General features: G+C 43.4%; 1 protein-coding gene across 1 annotated transcript in view; it reads left to right on the top strand.

Annotated features, from left to right (window-relative positions):
• LOC134359584 (dynein axonemal heavy chain 3-like) overlaps positions 1–22,678 on the top strand; it is a 542,314-nt gene that overhangs the window by 462,639 nt on the left and 56,997 nt on the right. Inside the window, exon 65 of the mRNA XM_063073083.1 lies at positions 3,441–3,578. Coding sequence (XP_062929153.1) covers positions 3,441–3,578 — 138 coding nt within the window. The remainder of the gene's footprint in view (positions 1–3,440; positions 3,579–22,678) is intronic.

Below are 22,678 nucleotides of genomic sequence, written 5' to 3'. Positions count from 1 at the left end.
GTTTGGTGTGTAAATGGTTGGTTAAGGTGTTGGTGGGCTGGGTGTGTAAGTGGGCAGGTTAGGTGGGCTGGGTGTGTAAGTGGGCAGGTTAGGTGTGTTGGCTGTGTAAATGGACAAGGTAATGGTTGGTTAGGTGTGTAATTGGGCAGGGTAGGTGTGTTGGTGGGTTGGATGTGTAAATGGACAGGGTAATGGTGTTGCTTGGGTGTGTAAATAGGCAAGGATTTTGGTTGGCTAGGATTGTTAATGGGCAGGGTAGGGGTTTTAGTGTGTAGGGCAGGTGTGTAAATGGGCAGGGTAAGGGTTTTAGTGAGTTGGTTGTGTATATAAATGGGCAGTGTATGGGTTTTAGTGAGTTTGCTGGGTGTGTAAATGGGCAGGGTGTGGGTTTTAGTGAGTTTGCTGGGTGTGTAAATGGGCAGGTTGTGGGTTTTAGTGAGTTTGCTGGGTGTGTAAATGGGCAGGGTAGGGTTTTAGTGAGTTGGGTGTGTAAATGGGCAGTGTATGGGTTTTAGTGAGTTTGCTGGGTGTGTAAATGGGCAGGGTAGGGTTTTAGTGAGTTGGGTGTGTAAATGGGCTGAGTAGTGATGTTGGAAGTGTAAGTGGGCTGGGTAAGGGTGTTGGTGAGTTAGTTGGGTGTGTAAATGGACAGGGTAGGAGTGTTAGTGGGTTGGGTGTGTAAATGAGTAGGGTAGTGATGTTGGTGGAAGTGTAAATGGACTGGATAGGGATGTTGGTGAGTGAGTTGGGTGTGTAAATGGACAGGGTAGAGTTGTTAGTGAGAGGTGGGTGTGTAAATGGGGTGGTTGTGTATAGGGATAGGAGTTGTAGGTGTAAATAGGGTGGAGGTTGTAATTGGGAACACTGGGAAGTGATAGAAGAACTTGCGAAAGTCCTGGATGAGATATTTGCATCATCATTAGCCACAGGTGAGGTGCCGATAGACTGGAGGGTGACTATGGTGTGGCTTTATTTAAGAAGGGCAACAAGGAAAACTTTACAACTATAAACTAGTTAGCCTAACATATGTAATAGTTAAGTCGTAGCTAAGTTGCCAGTACAGATTCTGAAGGAGAAGGTAATACCATGGGCACACTGGGGTTGATTTGGCATCGTCAGCTTGGGTTTGTATGTGGAAGATCATGTCTCACAAACTTGACTGAGTTTCTTGGGGAAGTAACCAAAGTGTTCGAGGAGGGCAGGACAGTAGACATATAGACTTCAATAAGGTTCTACGTGATAGGCTACTCTGGAAGGCTAGATTGCATGGAAAGCTGACTAATTGAATATACAATTCATTTGATGGTAGGAAGCAGAGGGTGATGGTGAAAGGTTGCTTCTTGGTCCAGAAGCCTATGACTACTGGTATTCCCCATGGGGTCAGTGTTGGGCCCATTGTTGGCTGTCATCTATATCAATGACTTGGGTAAGAGTTTACAATGGATGATTAGTAAGTTTGAAGGTGACAGTAAAATAAATAATGTTGTTGACAGTGAAAACTCTTACAGAACAATCTTGATCAGCTGGGTAGATGGGCAGAGAAATAGCAAATGGAGCTTAATTCAGATAGATCGAGATGTTGTATTTTGGGAAGACAAATGAGACTAGGACTTTCACAGTGAATGACAGGGCCCAGTGGAGTGTTATAGAACACAAGGAGTGCAAGTACATGGTTCTATGAAAGTGGAGTCACAGGTAGACAGGGTGGTGAAGAAGGCTTTTGGCATGCTCACCTTCATCAGTCATCAGTCTATTTAATATAGAAGTTGAGATGTTATGGAGCAGACTTTGGTGAAGCTATATTTGGAGCCATAGAGACTGAGAACACTACAGCACCAGCCAATCTAGTCCAGGCTGAATTATTAATCTGTCTCACCCCATCAACCTGCACTAGAACCAGAGTCCTCCAACATCCCTCCCATCCATGTACCTGTCCAAACTTCTCTTCAATGTTGATATCGAACCCACATCTACCACTTCTGCTGGCATCTCGTTCAATGTCCTCACCACCCTCATACTCCCATTAAACATTTCACTTTTCACCCATAACCCATAACCTCTATTTCTAGTCTCACTCAACCTCAGTGGAAAAAACCTACTTGCATTTACCCTTTCTATACCCCTCATAATTTTATATATCTCTATCAAATCATCCCTCATTCTTCTACGCTCTAGGCAATAAAGTCCTAGCCTATTCAATCTTTCTGTATAACTCAGGTCCTCAAGTCCTGGCAACATCCTTGTAATTTTCTCTGTACTCTTTCAATCTTATTTACATCTTTCCTGTAGGTAGGTGACCAAAACTGCTCACACTATTCCAAATTGGGCTTCACCTATGTCTCATACAACTTCAACATAACTTCTCAGCTCCCGTAATCAGTACTTTGATTTATGAAGGTCAATGTACCAAAAGCTTTCTTTACAACCCTATCTACCTGTGACACCAGTTTTAAAGAATTCCCGGGAGCTTTATTTGACCGCACTCCTCAGCATCCTGCCATCACTGTGTAATTTCTAACACGGTTTGTCCTCACAAAGTGCAACACCTCACACTTGGCTGCATTAAACCCCACCTGCCATCTGGAATAGTGTGTTCAAAAGGACAGGTGGATAAAGCACAGAGGAGATGTTCGATGGTGTTACTGGGATTTAAGGGACTGAGTTATGGGAAAAGCTTGAGCTGGTCGGGACCTTTATCCCTTGCACTGTAGGAGAATAAGGGGGTGATCTTATAGAAATATCTTAAATTATGAGGAGCATAGACAGGATGAATGCAGTCTTTTTCTCAGAATTGGGGAAGCAAGAACCAGAGGGCAAAGCTTTAAGGAGAGGGGGCAGAAGATTTAATAGGAACCCAAGGGATAACTTTTCATAAACAAGAGAAAATCTGCAGATGCTGGAAATCCGAGCAACACACACAAAATGCTGGAGGAACTCAGCAGGCCAGGCAGCATCTATGGAGAAAAGTACAGTCGATGTTTGGGGCCGAAACCTTTTCACAAGACTCGAAATGTCGACTGCACTTTTTTCCACACATGCTGCCTGGCCTGCTGAGTTCCTCCAGCATTTTGTGTGGATAACGTTTTGCTCAGAGGGTGGTCGAGATATGGAATGAGCCACCAGAGGAAGTGGTGGGGCCTGGTGCATTTATAAGGTACTTGGACAGGTACAAGAATAGGAAAGGTTTAGAAGAATCTGGGCCAAAGCTAGGCAATAGGACTACCTTAGACCAGTATGGACCATTTGGGCACCAAAAGCCCATTTTCATGATGTATGCTTCTGACTGTTGAATTTAAGTCATTGCTTATTTACAGAAATATTAATTTTGACATGCAACTTCAAGGCAGGGAAATGCAACATATGGGTGTGATTTCCTGAGTCCTGTTTTCAACAGGTTTATTTTGGGAAGGATGGTAATTTTCCTTCCTTTACACTGGCAGGTTTGGCAGAAACTTCTCTTTGCTCTGTGCTTCTTCCACGCTCTCATTCAAGAACGCCGCATGTTCGGACCAATCGGGTGGAACGTTCCCTACGAGTTCAGCGAATCCGACCTAAGGATCAGTGCAAGGCAAGTTCAGGTATGTCGCCAAGACTGCTGTGTCCACATGTGCAGGCGTGTCCCGCGAACTAAACGTGCCTGGTGATCTGATTCCTAACGCATCGTTGTAGCTGCCACTGATGGTAGTTGACCGCTGAATGGCTTCAGTGAAGGAGTATCTGGAAAAATGACCAACTACTGGTGAGACAGAGCTGTTGTTGCTGAGAGAGTGGAGGTAAGGTAGAGGGGCGTGAGGCTTTCTGCGTGCAATCGGGCTGAAAGCAGGCACTGGATGTTCTGGGTGTGTAGAATGGAGAGGACTCCAGTCCCCCTGAATATGCAGGTGGTGGGGCCACTGCTGAGTGAAAAATGCTGGTCACAAACAGGCCCTTCATCCCAACAAGTCCACGTCGTCCGTCAGCCGTTCCTTTACTCCAGTCCTACAGCAGGTGTAGGAAGTCAACTGATTGGTTCACTTCATCGGTCATTGATATATGTCATTCTAAAAGGAAGCATGGTGGTGCGGTGGTGGTGCATGAAGGATTAACTGTATTTGGGAGGAGACCATGCGGTGTCACTTCTGATACATCATATCCCCAGTCTTCTCTGTTACAGCATAGAACAGAACAGCACAGGGCCTTCGACTCACAATGCTGCACTAACCTTTTCACCACTCTAAGATCAATCTTACTCCTCCCTCCTACGTAACCTTCCAGTTTTCTATCATCCATGTGCCTGTTTAAAAGTTTCTTAAATGCCCCAAATGTGTCTGCCTCTATCCCCTCCCGGGACTCCCAGAACAGATCCCCGTGGAGCACCACTGGTCACTGGATAGCTGAGAATTGCTCCTTCAGTGGAGAGTGTCTTGTTGGTAGCTCGACCTCTATCAGCAGAGATTGTATTTGTTTCCTGGGCTACATTGTGCGTTGCCGGCTTCTGCAGTGGGACTCTATTGCTGCAGTTTGGTGTCCATGCAGACTCTGCCCTACCCCACTGTTCATCCGTGAGCTGAGCCCTGAGACTGGATGTGCTTTGTACCTGGCCTTTCCAAGCTTTCAGCAGCCAGAAGTGGTACATCCCAATGGGAGTTATTGACTGTTATTCCATAGGGAGTGAGTGAAATTTTTTCAATTCATTTACATAAATATCTGTAATTTATCTTTGAACTTACTTACTATCCCTGACCCGAGGAGACATTGAGTGGGGAGGCCAGGTGATGGCTGAATGTTTGAAGGCCTATCTTTGGGGTGAGAGTTCCCCACTGCAGTAGGCACCTTACGGGAAAGCTGAGGCTTGAGACCAGGGTGGTAGTTAGGACTCCTCCTGTAACATTTTGGATTTCAGGTGTGACGACAAACCAAGTTATCAGAAGATTGATGCTGATGAGAGAGATAAGGGAGACAAATGGAGAAAAGTTCAAAATGTTAATGAGAGAGGAGAGAGAGATAACGAAAAGAGACACCAGTCTGAGTATTGACAGACCGGTTGCTTTGAACCTGAACTGTCTGAAGCTCGATGGACAGGCGACACCCCAGCAGGGGAATAAAAGGAACAGGTTCGCTAAGGCAAGCCAGACACCACGAGATCACGAGATAATGAGACCCTGGAAAAGCGGTGTGCCCCCACAAGTTGGTCAGAGTTTGGAGGTCTGGTCACGGGAACCGACCATAGACTCACAGGGTGAAAAGGTACGATCGGCGGGAACCTGGTGCGTGTGTCCGCCCTTGCCTGGGTGCCGGGTTCACCGCGGAAGAACGGTCGTATCCGGAACGGAGGGGTCACAGTCGGTGACCACAGAAGACATAAAAGGATTCGCCCGAAAGCTAACTGCAAAGAACATCAAGGTCTGTCTGAATCAGATTTGCATATCATCCTCTCTCTCTCCAACGGCACAACAGCGATTACTGCGAACTGTACTAAGCTGAACTGAACTCTGCGTCACTTGAGACTGATCATTTTACCCCTAGACTGCGATAGAGCCTGTTTGATTCCTATTACCCTAGTTCTGTGTACATGTGTGTTTTATCATTGCTAACCTGTTGCATTTATATCCTTACGATTAGAGTACTGTGTTGCTTATTTCTTTAATAAAACTTTCTTAGTTCCAGTAAGAACTTAGTTCCAGTGGTCCATTTCTGCTGGTTTGGCAACCCAGTTATGGGGTACGTAATACAGGGTAGCTGACAATCTCCCTGTGGGAAGTGTACCCAACACCAACTCCTGACTGACCAGGTCAAGGAACTGGCAGTGGATCTGGGTGCACTCAGGACCAGCCGGGAGGCTGAAAACTAAAGGAAATTACAGTGGCATGAGAGAGGAACTGGCCAAAGTTGACTGGAAAGGGACACTGGCGGGAAAGACAGCAGAGCAGCAGTGGCTGGAGTTTATGCGAGAAGTGAGGAAGGTGCAAGACGGGTATATTCCAAAAAAGAAGAAATTTTCAAGTGGAAAAAGGATGCAACCATGGTTGACAAGAGAAGTCAAAGCCAAAGTTAAGGCAAAGGAGAGGGCATACAAGGAAGCAAAAATTAGTGGGAACACAGAGGATTGGCAAGTTTTTGAAACCTTACAAAAGGAAACCAAGAAGGTCAGTAAGAGAGAAAAGATTAACTATGAAAGGAAGCTAGCAAATAATATCAAAGAGGTTACCAAAAGCTTTTTCAAGTATATAAAGAGTAAAAGACAGGTGAGAGTAGATATACGACCGATAGAAGATGATGCTGGAGAAATTGTAATGGGAGATAAGGAGATGGCAGAGGAACTGAATGAGTATTTTGCATCAGTCTTCACTGAGGAAGACATCAGCAGTATACCAGACACTCAAGGGTGGCAGGGAAGAGAAGTGTGCGCAGTCACAATTACGACAGAGAAAGTACTCAGGAAGCTGAATAGGCTAAAGGTAGATAAATCTCCCGGACCAGATGGAATGCACCCTCGTGTTCTGAAGGAAGTAGCTGTGGAGATTGCGGAGGCATTAGCGATGATCTTTCAAAAGTCGATAGACTCTGGCATGGTTCTGGAAGACTGGAAGATTGCAAATGTCACTCTGCTATTTAAGAAAGGGGCAAGGAAGCAAAAAGGAAATTATAGACCTATTAGCTTGACATCGGTGGTTGGGAAGTTGTTGGAGTCGATTGTCAAGGATGAGGTTACAGAGTACCTGGAGGCATATGACAAGATAGGCAGAACTCAGCATGGATTCCTTAAAGGAAAATCCTGCCTGACAAACCTATTACAATTTTTTGAGGAAATTACCAGTAGGCTAGACAAGGGAGATGCAGTGGATGTTGTATATTTGGATTTTCAGAAGGCCTTTGACAAGGTGCCACACATGAGGCTACTTAACAAGATAAGAGCCCATGGAATTATGGGAAAGTTACATACGTGGATAGAGCATTGGCTGATTGGCAGGAAACAGAGAGTGGGAATAAAGGGATCCTATTCTGGTTGGCTGCTGGTAACCAGTGGTGTTCCACAGGGATCAGTGTTGGGGCAGCTTCTTTTTACATTGTACATCAACAATTTGGATTATGGAATAGATGGCTTTGTGGCTAAGTTTGCTGATGATACGAAGATAGGTGGAGGGGCCGGTAGTGCTGAGGAAACGGAGAGTCTGCAGAGAGACTTGGATAGATTGGAAGAATGGGCAGAGAAGTGGCAAATGAAGCACAATGTTGGAAAGTGTATGGTTATGCACTTTGGCAGAAAAAATAAACGGGCAGACTATTATTTAAATGGGGAAAGAATTCAAAGTTCTGAGATGCAACGGGACTTGGGAGTCCTCGTACAGGATACCCTTAAAGTTAACCCACAGGCTGAGTCAGTAGTGAAGAAGGCGAATGCAATGTTGGCATTCATTTCTAGAGGAATAGAGTATAGGAGCAGGAATGTGATGTTGAGGCTCTATAAGGTGCTGGTGAGACCTCACTTGGAGCACTGTGGGCAGTTTTGGTCTCCTTATTTAAGAAAGGATGTGCTGACGTTGGAGAGGGTACAGAGAAGATTCACTAGAATGATTCCGGGAATGAGAGGGTTAACGTATGAGGAACATCTGTCCGCTCTTGGACTGTATTCCTTGGAGTTTAGAAGAATGAAGGGAGACCTCATAGAAACATTTCAAATGTTAAAAGGCATGGACAGAGTGGATGTGGCAAAGTTGTTTCCCATGATGGGGGAGTCTAGTACGAGACGGCATGACTTAAGGATTGGAGGGCGCCCATTCAGAACAGAAATGCGAAGAAATTTTTTTAGTCAGAGAGTGGTGAATCTATGGAATTTGTTGCCATGGGCAGCAGTGGAGGCCAAGTCATTGGGTGTATTTAAGGCAGAGATTGATAGGTATCTGAGTAGCCAGGGCATCAAAGGTTATGGTGAGAAGGCGGGGGAGTGGGACTAAATAGGAGAATGGATCAGCTCATGATAAAATGGCGGAGCAGACTCGATGGGCCGAATGGCCTGCTTCTGCTCCTTTGTCTTATGGTCTTATGGTCTAAAACTTCATAGATGAGTCACTTACTGAGGTGGTCACACCCAGAGTGCAGGCTTCAGATGGTAGCTGGGTGACCACCAGGAGAAGTAAGGGGAGAAAGCAGGGTTCCCCTGTGGCTATTCCCCTCAGCAATAAGTATACCTCTTTGGATACTGCTGGGAGGGGATATCCTGTCAGGGCACAACAGCAGCAGCCAGGCCAGTGGCACCATGGCCAGCTCTGAGGCTCAGCAGAGGAGTCAGGTAGAGCAATAGTGATAGGAGACTTGATAAGTACAGGAGATTCTGTGTTCACAAAAGAGACACCAGGATGGTGTGTTGCCCCCACCCCAGGTGCTAGGGTCCAGGGTATCTCAGAGCAGCTGCACGTTATTCTTAAGGGGAGGGTGAGCATCCAGGGGTCATGGTGCACATTGACACCAATATGTAGACGGGGGAAAGAGGTCCCGCACAATGTACAGCGAGTAAGGAAAGGGGCTGAAGAGCAGGACTTCCAAAGTAGTCATCTCTGGATCACATGCTAGTCAGGGCAGGAATAGGGTTATAGTGGTTGAGGAACTGAAGCAGGGGCAAGGTTTCAGGTTCTTGGATTACTGGAACCTCTTCTACGGCAGGGGTTCCCTTTACAAAAGAGACGAGTTGCACCTAAACTGAACTGGAACCAATATCTTGGCTGAGAGGTTTGCTACTGCCACCTGGAAGCTTTAAACTAATTTGGCAGGGGGATGAGAGATGGAGAGGAAGGGCAGGACCAGTAAAAACCAGCAGGAGCAAAGTAACAGATGATGAGATAGATCGTTTGAAGTGTGTATATCTTAATGTGTAACTCCCTGGTTAAGATTTTTACTACTAATGAAGTAGGGTATTTCATTCAGTAGCTTTCTGTAAAAGCAGTGTATCCAGCTGGTGGAATGTTTGGGCTTCAGCTAAAGATTAGGGGCTATGATGTTCACCTGAGGAACGTTGTGTCAGCCAGTGAGGATGGTGAAATTGAGAGAAGGTTCTGGAAAGAGCTGGGCAGAGAGAGTTTTTGTGAGGAACATGGGTGGGGTTCGTGGTCTTTTTAGCAGGAGCTGTGAAGAGGACAGGAGGGAAGATGGCTGAGGAAGTCGTGGGAAGGAGCATTCCTGTTGCACAAAGTGCTTTGTGCAGATGAGTAGCTCCAAGGAGAAAGGGCCAATACTCCAGAGATAGCACCTCTTTGTTCGAGATGATTTTGACTGAAGATTGGAATGTGGTGTGGGCTTTCACACAGACCCTGGGTCCAGCATATGAGTAAAAAGGATAACTTCAAGATGAGCTCCAGCTTTTGGACTGGGTTAACTGAAATGGGCCCTTTTATTTATGTATTTATTTATTTATTTGCTTTCTTTTTCCTACTAACTGTTCCATAAAGCTGAAATTAGTAAATATACTTTCTTTATAATTTTATGCGGTGTACGAGCTGTTATTTCTTGCCAATTAACAATTGTCTATGGCCACTATTTACACAGCAATTGCTCAAATCGGGGTTTCTTTAATCGGAACATCACGACGTTCCTGTTTGGCTGAACCCCAGATCATACTCACCCTAGACATATATTGTTTATGAAAGGAGGCCTTCTCACAGTTGAGTCCCATGGCTGTAGGCAGAGCTGGCTAACGAGTCCATTTTGCATACAAGCCCGGTGAGGGATTGTATTTGTAGGGGCCATCGTCTGGTGATTCACTGAATGCTGTGTAATTGCTGTTAAGAATTGATTAAGCAGTTTGTGTTTTTAAGCTAGCGTTGGGCTAAGGTACTTTATTATGGACACCGCAGGGATTAAGGTTTGGTGCTATTCAGAGAGATTATCCACAAATGATGCTTGCGTTTTGAGTGGGGTGGATGTCCAAATTCCCAATGAACAGGTATTCAACGAGCTAAATTCTGAAAAGCTTTGGGGAAAGCTACACTGATTGAATGGCGTACAGACCAATCGGTTGGTAAGGATGTCGTGTTAGTCCAGGCTAGCAGTGACGTGACTGAAGTCATGCTGACTGATAAATTGGGAGACCTTGGAGAGGCAGGGCCATGGGCTATCCATATTTTTGGAGAAGAGGGGCATGTAGCTGAGGGTGAATACTTTAAAGACAAGTTGTTCTTGTTTCTGCGATGTGAGGGGGAAAAGATGTCTGATGTGGAAAGTCTAACAGGTCCTTCAATGGTGGGTTTAAACTCTGAGCTGGTTTTGGTTATTACATCACTGAATGCTGAAGTGTCTCTGTGGAGAGCCAAAGTTGTCATAGGCTGGGAGTGTTCTCTGGGGTCAAGCCCACACCCAATGGGGAAGAAGAATAGAAGACTTGGGCTGAGCAGACATCTCAGATACTGGCAGTGCTCAGGTAACATGAAAAAACAGAGACTGAGAGAGACCTTACAGGGTGCGGGGGCTGATATGGCAGAAAATCCATTAACCACCCTAATTGATTTTACCTGCTAGTTACCTGCAAGCTCTGGAAGATGCTTTTGGCACTGCTGAAAGGGCAGCCGATCGGAAGATGAAGTTTAGGAGGAAGGAGAGAAGTTGTCTGCCGACCTTTCAGGTTGAGTAACTGCTGCAGTGTTTGTGCCACAAAGGCGGCATTCAACTGTCTGAGACAAATTGCTTGAGGATGGAGCAAGTTGTGAAGGGCATGACATGATTGCTCGATTCAAATGACCCACAAGATGCACCCTCCTCCATCTTTTACCAAGTTAGAGAGGAGGAAAACATGATTGAGAAGCAGGACTTTTCCAGAAGTAGAGTAGTGTCTTCAGTGCCAGCAGCTTGGTGCCAAGGAGATAGAGCTTTTGAAGAATAAGGTGCCAAGGAGATAGAGCTTTTGAAGAATAAGGTGCCAAGGAGATAGAGCTTTTGAAGAATAAGGTGCCAAGGAGATAGAGCTTTTGAAGAATAAGGTGCCAAGGAGATAGAGCTTTTGAAGAATAAGGTGCCAAGGAGATAGAGCTTTTGAAGAATAAGGTGCCAAGGAGATAGAGCTTTTGAAGAATAAGGTGGAAAACCTTCGAGCTGAGCTGATTCGATAGACATCTGCTCATGTTTCAGCTGAACAATATATGTCCATTGGGAAACCCGACCCCCTCTGTAGGATTTACGATTCAGCGGACTGTTGATGAGCAGGGTCTCTTGACAGGATATTTTCTGTTACAACTGCTGAGAAGATGGACGTTTCAAGCAACACTGTGAGGAGCAGGAAAATCTTGGAAGAGTAAGTGAAGTCAGCAGTTAATCAAACAGAGAAGTAAAGAGACAGAACTGCGCAGGGACTCAGTAAAGGAACCGGCTGGTGTCTCAGAGAAGATACATTTAAATCAGTGTATCAAGGGAAATGCAGAAGTGCAGAACACTATTCCTGAAGGTTTAGTGGGACCAAGCTCTGATGTATCCATACGGATTGAAGGTGTTTATGCCACAGCCATACTTGACAGAGGCTCTCAGCTACTTTACCCTATAGATCCTTTTAGAACCGGTATTTGACGCATTTACCATTGATGCCACTCAGTGCCCTGAGATTCAGAGGCTTAGAACTGATGAGTATCCGTACAATGGCCACTTGTTGAAACTGGAGTTTTCAGAAGCAGATGTTGGAGTAACTGAGACTACTGACCCACCAGCATTGGTCTGCCTGGATCTGGTTGAGGCTGAGGCTGCTATTCTTGTGGGAATGAGTATTTCCATTGTGAGAAGGCTCATGAAAACATGTGAGGAGAGAAATGGAGAACTTTTTGAACTCCTTGTCCATTCACTTGTGTTCAGAACTGCTTTTGAGAAGGTGCTAGTTCCTCCTGAGCAGGAACGAGGAACTGTGTGGTGTACCCAGATTAAACCTGTCATGTTATGTCCTTGAGGAGGAGTTAGAGTGACAGGAACCCCAATTTCGCCGGAATGCCCAACACTCCGGCCGGCCAGGTGGAGGCTCCTAATGATCAGGAAGAGGAGTCATGCTTACCTGCAGGAGTGCTGGTGAGACTTGAGCTCTAGAAATCTTTGGCTGTGTACACAACTGGGATGACAGTGATTAGCAGGAGCACCTCAGGAAGAGATGTTACCTTCAGATGTGGGGTGCCATTGCCCCTCTCCTTCCTGTGATGGTAGTGTCAAGTTTTCCAGGGGAGATGGAAGAGAAACAGTCTCCTGGATCGAAAAAGTCGACATCGAGGTCATGCGACTTGGGTGACTCAACCGATGCCCAAGGAATGGAAAAGGAGATTAACTGAGAAGTTGCTGGAACGCAAAGATGCCTGTTCTATGGACAAGTCTGATGTTGGTTGCTCCAAGAGTACTTGCCACACGATTAGAGTGACTGAGGACACCCCTTTCCAGGAGAGGTCTCACCAGTTAGCATCAGTGGAGGTTGAAGATGTCCAGCAGCCCCTGCTTAAACTGAAGGAAGCCAAGTTCTGTCATGGAGCTGAGAGAGCTGAGCCACCAAAAAATTTGAGTGATAGACAGGGGGAGACATCCTCTGGTAGACAGGAACAACCACAGGAGTGGTTGAAGTTAGAGAAGCTGAAGATGAGATAGGGAGGTCTCAGAGAGTCAGGAAGCCCCTAGCTAGACTGGCAGAGGATGCACCTGGGAAACCAAGAGTGTTATTCCATTCCCATGGTGAGATATGCTACTTCCATTCACAAATGGATTGGGGGTCCTGAAGTCACAAAATTCATTTGAATATTTGTTATTAATGATGGTTTAATAAGTTCCAAAGTCCTGAGGACTTGACTGTTTTTGGTGGGGGAGAATGTAATGCCCTTCAAGATGAACTCCAACTTTATGTGCGCATTTGGACTGTGTTATCTAAAATGGGTCCTTTTTCCTTTTCTTTTTCCTACGAACTGCTTGATGAAGCTGAAATTAGTAAATATACTTTGTTTATCGTTTTGTATGGCGTACGATCTGTTATTTCTTGCCGACCGACAATGGTGTATGAACAGTATTTACACAGCGATCACTCAAATCAAGGTTTCTTTAATTGGAACATCACGACGTTCCTGTTTGGCTGAACCCCAGATCATACTGACCCTAGACATATATTGTTTATGAAAGGAGGCCTTCTCACCTTTGAATCCCATGGCTGTTGGCAGAGCTGGCTAACGAGTCGGTTTTGCAAACGAGCCCAGTGAGGGGGTTGCAAATGCTAGGAGTATTATGGGTAAAGGTGATGAACTTGGAACATGGATCAGTGCATGGAACTATGTTGGTGTGACCATTACAAAGACTTGGTTAAGAGAGAGACAGGAATGGGTGCTTCATGTTCCAAGGTTTTGATGTTTTTGAAAAGATAGAGAGGGAGGAGTTTCACTACTAATCAGGGACTCACAGCAGCTGCACTCAGAGGGGACATAATGGAGGGCTCGTCCACTGAGTTTATATGGGTAGACTGATATAGACTCAGAAGGGTGCGATCACTCTGATGGGATTGTACTATAGAGCCCCTATTAACCACTGGAACATTAAGGAACAGGTATGCAGGCAGATTTAGGAAAGCTGCATCAATAAACTTATTGTCATAAGGGACTTCAACTTCCATAATATAAGCTGTGACTTTCAAGAGGTTTAGATGGGCCAGAATTTGTTTGGTGCATTTAGGAGGGTTTCTTGAATCAAGATGTAGATAGTCCATCAAGAGGAGGGGCTGTACTGGACCTGGTGTTGGTTAATGAGCCTGGTCAGATGACCGACCTATCAGTGGGTTAACAATTATGGAACAGTGACCACAACTAAGTTTTAAGTTAGCTTTGAGGCTTACATTGGTCAGAGCTGATCATGGATGTTGCATCCTAGCTGTCTAGATATGAAAGCCTGGGCAGTACGATATGGAGAGCAAGTAGTTGCCCATGTAGCAAGCTCCCCAACTCCACACAACTGATGAACCGAAAGGAACAGCAACACCTGCTACAGTTTGGTACCAGCAGCGTCACAGAAGTTGCCAGTCAGTGTTGAGCTCAACTAATGAGAGCCTTAGGGTCTCCAGCTCTGAATTATTCCCTCGGGGTTTACTCTCAAAGCCTTTCCATGAGTGGGTATAGCCACAAGGCAGCGGAGGTTTAAGATCAGAGTTTTCCTTCTCCTAGATGAACTGCTATCCACAGATAACGAGCCCCATCTGCCCAAAGTAATTGGTTTTAAAGTGCTAGTAACCTGCCTTTGCCCCTTCTCCTGTCAGTAGAAATGGTTCCAACAAGCTTAGTAGCTAAGCCACACGTTAAGGCTAGGATCTGGAACTGATTGTCAGAGGCTATTGGGATGCACAGCATTGGGAGCGGTTAATAAAGGGTAGTGGGAGCTTGTCCCCATTATCACCCCCAGCTATAACAACCTTAAGGAAACTTGCCTAAGACAAAATGTACACAATACAAAGTAACACATGCAGACGAGAAACCATACATTTGTATTTTACTCAAGTGGTAACTCGTTGTAAACGTTTTTATTTTACGTATCCTATGATGTAGAGTGGTTTGAAACTAGTATTATATGTGTGCAGCCTGAACTATAGAAATTACATTCTGTTGTATGACAAATGGCAAATTTTAGATAGCTATAGCTAAGGAAAAGTATGAACCATGCATGAGAGTTTTAAACTGGAGCAGAGTAAATTACAAGGGCATTAGGCAGGAACTAGGGAGAGTTAATTGGGAACAAATGTTTCTGGGCAAGTCCACATCTGACATGTGGTAGGTGTTTAAAGGCCATCTGCAAGAGTACAGGACAGGTATGTTCCAGTCAGAAAGAAGGACAAGGTTGGCAAGGTAAGCGAACCTTGGATGTTGAGGGAGGTGACGAACTTAGTCAAGAATTAAAAGGAAAAGTATGTAAAGCCTTGGAAGTTAAGATCAAACAGAGACCTTGAGGATTGTAAAGAAGCCATAAAAGAACTCAAATGGAATTAGGAAACCCAAGAGGGGCCATGAAAAGTCCTCGACAAGTGGGATTAAAGAGACCCAAAGACCCATTCTATACATACATCAAGATCAAGAGAATAACTAGGGAGAGGGCAAGACCATTCAAGGTAAAGGGGGAACATTTGCTTGTATGTAGTGGATGTGAGTGAGGTCCCTAATGAATATTTCCATCAGTATTTCTCAAGGAGAGAGACATGCAGTATAGGGAGATCAATGTTCACTCATTTCAAGGTAAAGAGGAGGCAGTGTTGGGACTCTTAAACAGCATAAATGTGGATAAGTCCCCAGGACCTGATAGGATGTAGCCCAGATTATTGAGAGAGGCAAGAGAAGAGATTGCTGGGGCCTTGGCAATAGCTTCATGTCCTCTCTAGCCACAGGCAAGATCTCAGAGGACTGGCGAGTAGCTGATGTGGTTCCATTATTCAAGAAGGGAACCAGGGATAATCCTGGAATCTATAGACCAGTGTGTAACATAGAAACATAGAAAACCTACAGCACAGAGTTGTGCCAAGCATGTCCCTACCTTAGAAATTACTAGGCTTACCTATAGCCCTCTATTTTAATAAGCTCCATGTGGGAGGACTTCCGGGTCATCAAGGGAATGGCGACGTAAGGAAAAGGTCTCTCGACAAAAAAGAAGGTAAACTGCCCCAAAATCGAATTTAGACAAATGCTTAATATTGCGTAACTATATTAATAAAAGGGGCAAGGATGATGTCTAAGAACAAGAATAAAAAGTCCGCTCTGAAGGCTGATAAACATAAAGAGACGCAGCAAGGCGACGGGCCTAGCTCCCCCATGGCAAGCCAGGACGGAGATAATGAGGGGGAATCGGTGACTTTGTCTTTGATTCTCGGAGAGATTCGCGAGTTCCGACAAGATAACAGCAAACAGCTGGAAGATATTAAAGGAGAAATAGTAAAAACTAACTCGCGGATAGATGAAGCCGAAGCGAGGATTGTTGGAATTGAAGAGAAACTACAAAATGCCGAGGAAGTGATAGCAGAAATGCTGAAGCTACAAGACCAGCTCCAGTGGAAACTAATAGATCAAGAAGGCCGCTCGAGAAGGGAAAATGTGAGGATCTACGGAGTTCCCGAAGGAACCGAAGGTAAACCCGGATTGATGATTCCCTTCGTGGAGAAGCTGCTTAGAGAGAACCTTGATATACCGGCCGCAAAAGACCTACAGATAGAAAGGGCTCACCGCGCGTTGGCACCACAGCCTCCGGCAGGCGCCCAGCCCAGATCGATTCTGATCAGATTTCTCAGTTACAGAACGAAGGAAGAGGTGCTTAAAAGAGCATGGCAAAAGAAAGGTTTCATGTGGAACAACTGCAAAATCAGTTTAGACCACGACTACGCACCGGGGATTCTTGCCAGACGGAAGGAATATACGGAAACACGGAGAGTCCTGAAGGCAAACAACATCAGATTTCAGACCCTGTATCCAGCTCGGCTGAGAGTCTTTTACGACGAAGGGACAAAAACTTATGCTACGGTGGAGGAGGCAACATCGGACCTGGCGGACCGGGGACTACCTATTAAAGTTATCACCCAACCGGAGTCGCTACTGGAGAGGATTCGGCAGAAGTCGTGGCAGTTAGTGGGGCGAGGACGCTCCACTCGAACCAGAGTGTCAAACTACAAGGAAAAGCTGCAAATATTCAGATGCGAATGTACAGAGAATACAGATTAATTAAGAGAAATGACTGAAAAGAGTAAATCGGACTTAAAAGTAAAATGAAAACTGGTAACTGAAAATAAACTAGGCGGAATAACTTGAATGATAGCAATATGGTGGAGACATAAATAGGAGAAAATTCTCTATGATTATTCAAACTGCTGAGGGCCCTCTAACACAGGGTGAAGATAGAGGTTATCCCTCTGAACTGAGGCGGGTCGGTGCTCAGGCCTCACTGTGGGAAGTCGGGGAAAATTTTCAAATGTTATACGTTCAGAAATGTCTAGGGTGTGGTTATATGACTTGGTTTACTGTTGAGAAGGGATTGCTTACTGTTTGGTTAGAAGAGGAGAGTGCTTTTTTTCTACTAGAGAAAAATGCAAACTGAATTGGTAAAAATAATTTCCTATAATGTTAATGGGGTTTTGAATCCAATTAAAAGAAATAAGATTATGTCTAAATTGAAAAAAGAGAGGGCACAAATAGCTTTCCTCCAGGAAACACATATGAGCCAATCTGAACATGGAAAATTAAAAAGAATGGGCTTTAAGCATGTATTTTATTCATCATATAAATTGAGTCACAAAAGAGGGGTAGCTACTTTAATATCAAGTACTCTTAATTATGAACATATTTCAGAGACTAGAGACAAAGAAGGACGGTTTGTAAAAATCACAGGAAGAATAGAAGGTACAGAAATAACATGGCTGAATGTTTATGCTCCTCCAGGTAGTGAATGGTCATTTTATAGACACATTTTTGACCTAATGGTCAGTTCTCGAGGGGTAGTAATTTGTGGAGGGGATTTTAATATTAGATTAAATCCTATATTAGATTCTTCAAGAATAGTTACTCAGAATAAACCTCTGACTCGGAAAGTGAATTCATTGATGGAGGAGTTGGGAATTATAGATGTCTGGAGGGAATTACACCCTACTAGTAAAGATTATACATATTACTCTTTCTCTCATTCGGCCTATTCAAGGATAGACTATTTCTTTATCTTTAATACAGATAGACTCAGGATAAAAAACTGTAATATTGCAACAATTGATCTGTCGGATCATAGCCCAGTCTCTATGTCTCTAATCCTGGAAAGGAAAATGAGGAAAACACTATGGAGGCTAAACTCACATATACTCAATAACCCGAAAGTAATGGAGAGATTAAGGGGAGAAATCAAAGAATATCTAGACCTTAATGACACGGGAGAAACATCACCAGTGATTTTATGGGATACATTGAAAGCTGTACTGAGAGGGAAAATTATTTCCATTACTACTCACATGAAAAAAATCAATGCACAAAAATTAGCAGACCTTCAAGGAAAATTAAAACAACTTCAAGTTGTAGATAGCAACAAAAGTAATTCAAATCGAAAACAGGAAATTAGGAAATTGCAAAGTGAAATTGATGATATTTATACGTTGGAAACTCAAAGAAATTTTCTTTACCTGAGACAAAAGAATTATGAAGTAGGAGGTAAATCAGCTAGATTATTAGCATATAAATTACGAAAACAACAAGCAGACAATACAATTCATAAAAAAAGAATCCAAAGACAAAGCTTGTGGAGAGTACAATAGGGAAAATTCAAGAGAGTTTTGAAACATATTATCGAGAGCTGTACTCCCAACCCCGGGCCCCCAGTGAGCCCTATATAGACAGTGTATTGAATTTTTTAGATCTACCTAAACTTACAGATTTACAAAATGCAAGTTTATTAGAACCAGTAACTGTCAAAGAACTGAACGTGGCCATCTCTAGGTTAAAGGCTGGAAAGTCCCCGGGTTCTGATGGGTTTACCTCAGAGTGGTACAAGTCCCTGAAGACACAGTTAGCCCCATTACTACTTAACACCTTTAATTGGATCTTGCAGAGAGGAGAAACTCCACCTTCCTGGAGAGAAGCGATTATTTCAGTTATTCCTAAAGAGGGTAAAGATAAACTAGAATGTGGCAATTATCGGCCAATTAGTGTTCTTAATTTAGATTACAAACTATTTACATCTATATTAGCACGCAGATTGGAAAAGCTTTTACCTGGCCTAATCCATTTAGACCAGACTGGATTTATTCAACAAAGACAAACACAGGACAACATAAGGAGAACTCTGCACATATTAGAACAGGTTAATAAGAACGAGACAGAGACAATGGTAGTAGGATTGGACGCTGAGAAAGCTTTTGATTCGGTTAGTTGGGCATTCCTATACAGAGTGTTAGGAAGATTCGGCTTTCAAGAAAGGTTTATTAAAGTAATTCAGACTCTGTATGACAGCCCAACAGCCCGAATTAAGATAAATGGGGACCTCTCTGACTCCTTCATTTTAGAGAGAGGCACTAGACAGGGATGCCCAATTTCTCCTCTCCTTTTTGCGCTATATATTGAACCGCTTGCCCAACTAATAAGACAGAGCGAAATCGTAAAAGGTATCAAGGTGGCAGGGATTGAACAGAAAGTGGCATTATTCGCAGATGATGTTTTGGTCTGAGTGAACCAGAAAAATCATTTATAGGATTGTTTACACTGTTGGATGACTTTGGGAAAATATCAGGTTATAAAATAAATGTAAAGAAAACGCAGGTTATGTCCCTAAATTATACACCATCCAAAAAATTGCAGGATACATACGATCTTAAGTGGGAAGCTAAATCATTAAAATATTTAGGAATAACCCTGCCGAAGGATCTTTCAACACTGTCACAGGTAAATTATGGGCCATTAATCTCAGAGATAAAAGCAGATATGCATAGATGGAAACTTATCCCCTTTTTAAGTTTAAATTCAAGGATAAATACTATAAAAATGAATATTCTTCCTCGGTTATTATATCTTTTCCGTACTTTACCAGTGGAGGTGGATGATAATCAATTCAGGGAATGGGACAAATGGATTTCCCGCTTCATTTGGCAAGGAAGGAAACCTAGAATTCGATATAACACCTTACAGTTAGGGAAGGAAAGAGGAGGTATGGTTCTTCCTTGCCTGAGAAATTATTTTTATGCCTCACAGATAACCCCTCTGTTATATTGGTGTAATAGGGAATATAAGGCTAGATGGAAGGAAATAGAATTTGGATTAGTTGACAGTTTTCCTCTTCAGGCCTCAATAGCTGACAAAGGATTGATGGCCCAGTTGGAAAAATTTAATAATGCTTGGATAAATCTTACATTGAAAGTATGGCAGAAGGTGGTTAATTCATGTGGAACTAATAACATGCTAAAACTCTTTAGATGGTGTGCATATGATACCGAATTCCTTCCCAACAGAGGAGATAAAAGATTTGAGCTATGGATAAAGAAAGGTCTTACAACCTACCTCTCATTTATAGATAAAAGAGTATTACAAAGTTTCCAAATCCTGCAGGACAAACATGGCCTAGAACATAATGACTTTTTTTAGGTACCTTCAAATACGAAACTATGTTAACCAGAGTTGTAGATATACAGACCTATCAACAGTAGAATTAGAATTTTTCAAGATTCTGAATTCGGCTTGCAGTTCAATACCTCGTAAATCAGTTTCTCGCCTATATAATGCACTCTCCCATGCTAAAAATGTAAATACACCGTATATTAAAGAGAAGTGGGAGAAAGAAGCGGGGTTGGTACTTTCAGAGGAGGCTTGGGGGAAAATCTGCAGCTTTCAATGGTCCTCGACTAATTCTTTGACTTGGAGAGAACATTGTTGGAAAAACATTATAAGATACTTCAAGACCCCATATCAGGAAAAATATAAAGATACAAATGTGATGTGTTGGAGAAGGTGCGGCTCCAAGGAGGCAAATCATTTTCATATTTTCTGGGATTGCCCTAAATTAAGTCTATTTTGGGAAGGTATTCATAGAACATTAGTTAAGGTACTTAGGTCCCAGATACCTCTGAACTTTGAGACGCTCTATTTGGGGCATGTATTGTTCCTTGAACAGAAGGAAGATATAAAGTTGCTGCAGGCCCTCTTAGCGGCAAGTAAGAAATCAATCACTAGAAAATGGCTAAATCCAATATCACCGACATTAGAAGATTGGTACGAAATTATCTTGGAAATATTTAAAATGGAAAAGTTGACCTACTCCCTGAGAACTCAAAAAGAAACATTTTATCAAATCTGGAATAAATGGATTGAATATATAACCCCAATGCGAGCAGACTTTAGATGACTCTCCTAATGATTTATATTGCTCTTCTCAGCAACACAGTAATATTGCTAACGTAAGCACCCCCAGTCTAAATGTTTGTTGTTCTTTTTTGGAAAATAGAGAATTATCACAAGTAAAGGGAAAGATTTGGGAAAGGGATAAAAAAAATGAAAAAATTAAGTAAATAAGTACATAGGGATTGGATAATTATGTCTGCGGGCAGGAACAAGCACGAACAAATTGGGATATAAACACCTACAATGGTTGGTATATAGGCTTGTATGCAACATTTTGGACCAGTGGAAATGGTCCAGAAGGGTTGTATGGAAACTATTATTACCATTTTTCTTAACAACTAATTTCATTACTTAGCCTAATAGGTTAGATTTACCACAGTACATAATTACCTATTTAAATGTTTATTTTGCTTTTATATCATCTCAATGTGTACTTAAGAATGTATAAATAATTGTAGTTTTATACATATAAAAAAATGGAAAAGGTTATATGTGTGAAAAAAGTACATGATAATTGTGAACTCCTTATCCAAATAAAAATAAAATTTAAAAAAAAAAATAAGCTCCATGTACCTATCGAAAAGTCTCTTAAAAGACCCTATCGGATCCACCTCCACCACTGTTGCCGGCAGCCTATTCCATGCACTCACCACTCTCCGAGTAAAAAACTAACCCCTGACATCTCCTCTCTACTTACTCCCCAGCACCTTAAACCTGTGTCCTCTTGTGGCAACCATTTCAGCCCTGGGAAAAAGCCTCTGACTATCCACACGATGAATGCCTCTCATCATCTTACACACCTCTATCAGGTCACCTCTCATCCTCCGTCGCTCCAAGGAGAAAAGGCCGAGTTCACTCAACCTATTCTCATAAGGCATGCTCCCCAATCCAGACAACATTCTTGTAAATCTCCTCTGCACCCTTTCTATGGCTTCCACATCCTTTCCTGTAGTAAGGTGACCAGAACTGAGCACAGCACTCCAAGTGTGGTCTGACCAGGGTCCTATATAGCTGCAACATTACTTCTCAGCTCTTAAACTCAATCCTACGATTGATGAAGACCAATACACTGTACACCTTCTTAACCACAGAGTCAACCTGCGCAGCTGCTTTGAGTGTCCTACGGACTCGGAACCCAAGATCCCTCTGATCCTCCACACTGCCAAGAGTCTTACCATTAATACTATATTCTGCCATCATATTTGACCTACCAAAATGAACCACTTCACACTTATCTAGGTTGAACTCCATCTGCCACTTCTCGGCCCAGTTTTATAGTCGTATTATACCTCTCCAAATGTTCATAAATCCTGCCTCTCAGGATCTTCTCCATAAACTTACCAACCACTGAGGTAAGACTCACTAGTCTATAATTTCCTGGGCTATCTCTACTCCCTTTCTTGAATAAAGGAACAACATCCGCAACCCTCCAATCCTCCGGAACCTCCCTTGCCCCCATTGATGATGCAAAGATCATCACCAGAGGCTCAGCAATCTCCTCCCTCGCCTCCCACAGTAGCCTGGGGTACATCTCATCCGGTCCTGACGACTTATCCAACTTGATGCTTTCCAAAACCTCCAGCACATCCTCTTCCTTAATATTTACATGCTCAAGCTTTTCAGTCTGCTGCAAGTCATCACTACAATCACCAAGATCCTTTTCCATAGTGAATACTGAAGTAAAGTATTTATTAAGTACCTCTGCTATTTCCTCCGGTTCCATACACACTTTCCCACTGTCACATTTGATAGGTCCTATTCTTTCACGTCTAATCCTCTTGCTCTTCACATACTTGTAGAATGCCTTGGGGTTTTCCTTAATCCAGCCCGCCAAGGCCTTCTCATGGCCCCTTCTGGCTCTCCTAATTTCCTTCTTAAACTCC

This window comes from Mobula hypostoma, chromosome 20 (genome assembly GCF_963921235.1).
Source record: "Mobula hypostoma chromosome 20, sMobHyp1.1, whole genome shotgun sequence".
Classification (NCBI taxonomy): Eukaryota; Metazoa; Chordata; class Chondrichthyes; order Myliobatiformes; family Myliobatidae; genus Mobula; species Mobula hypostoma.
Note: the sequence above shows the minus strand (reverse complement) of the source record. Positions and strands in the feature narration are given on the sequence as shown.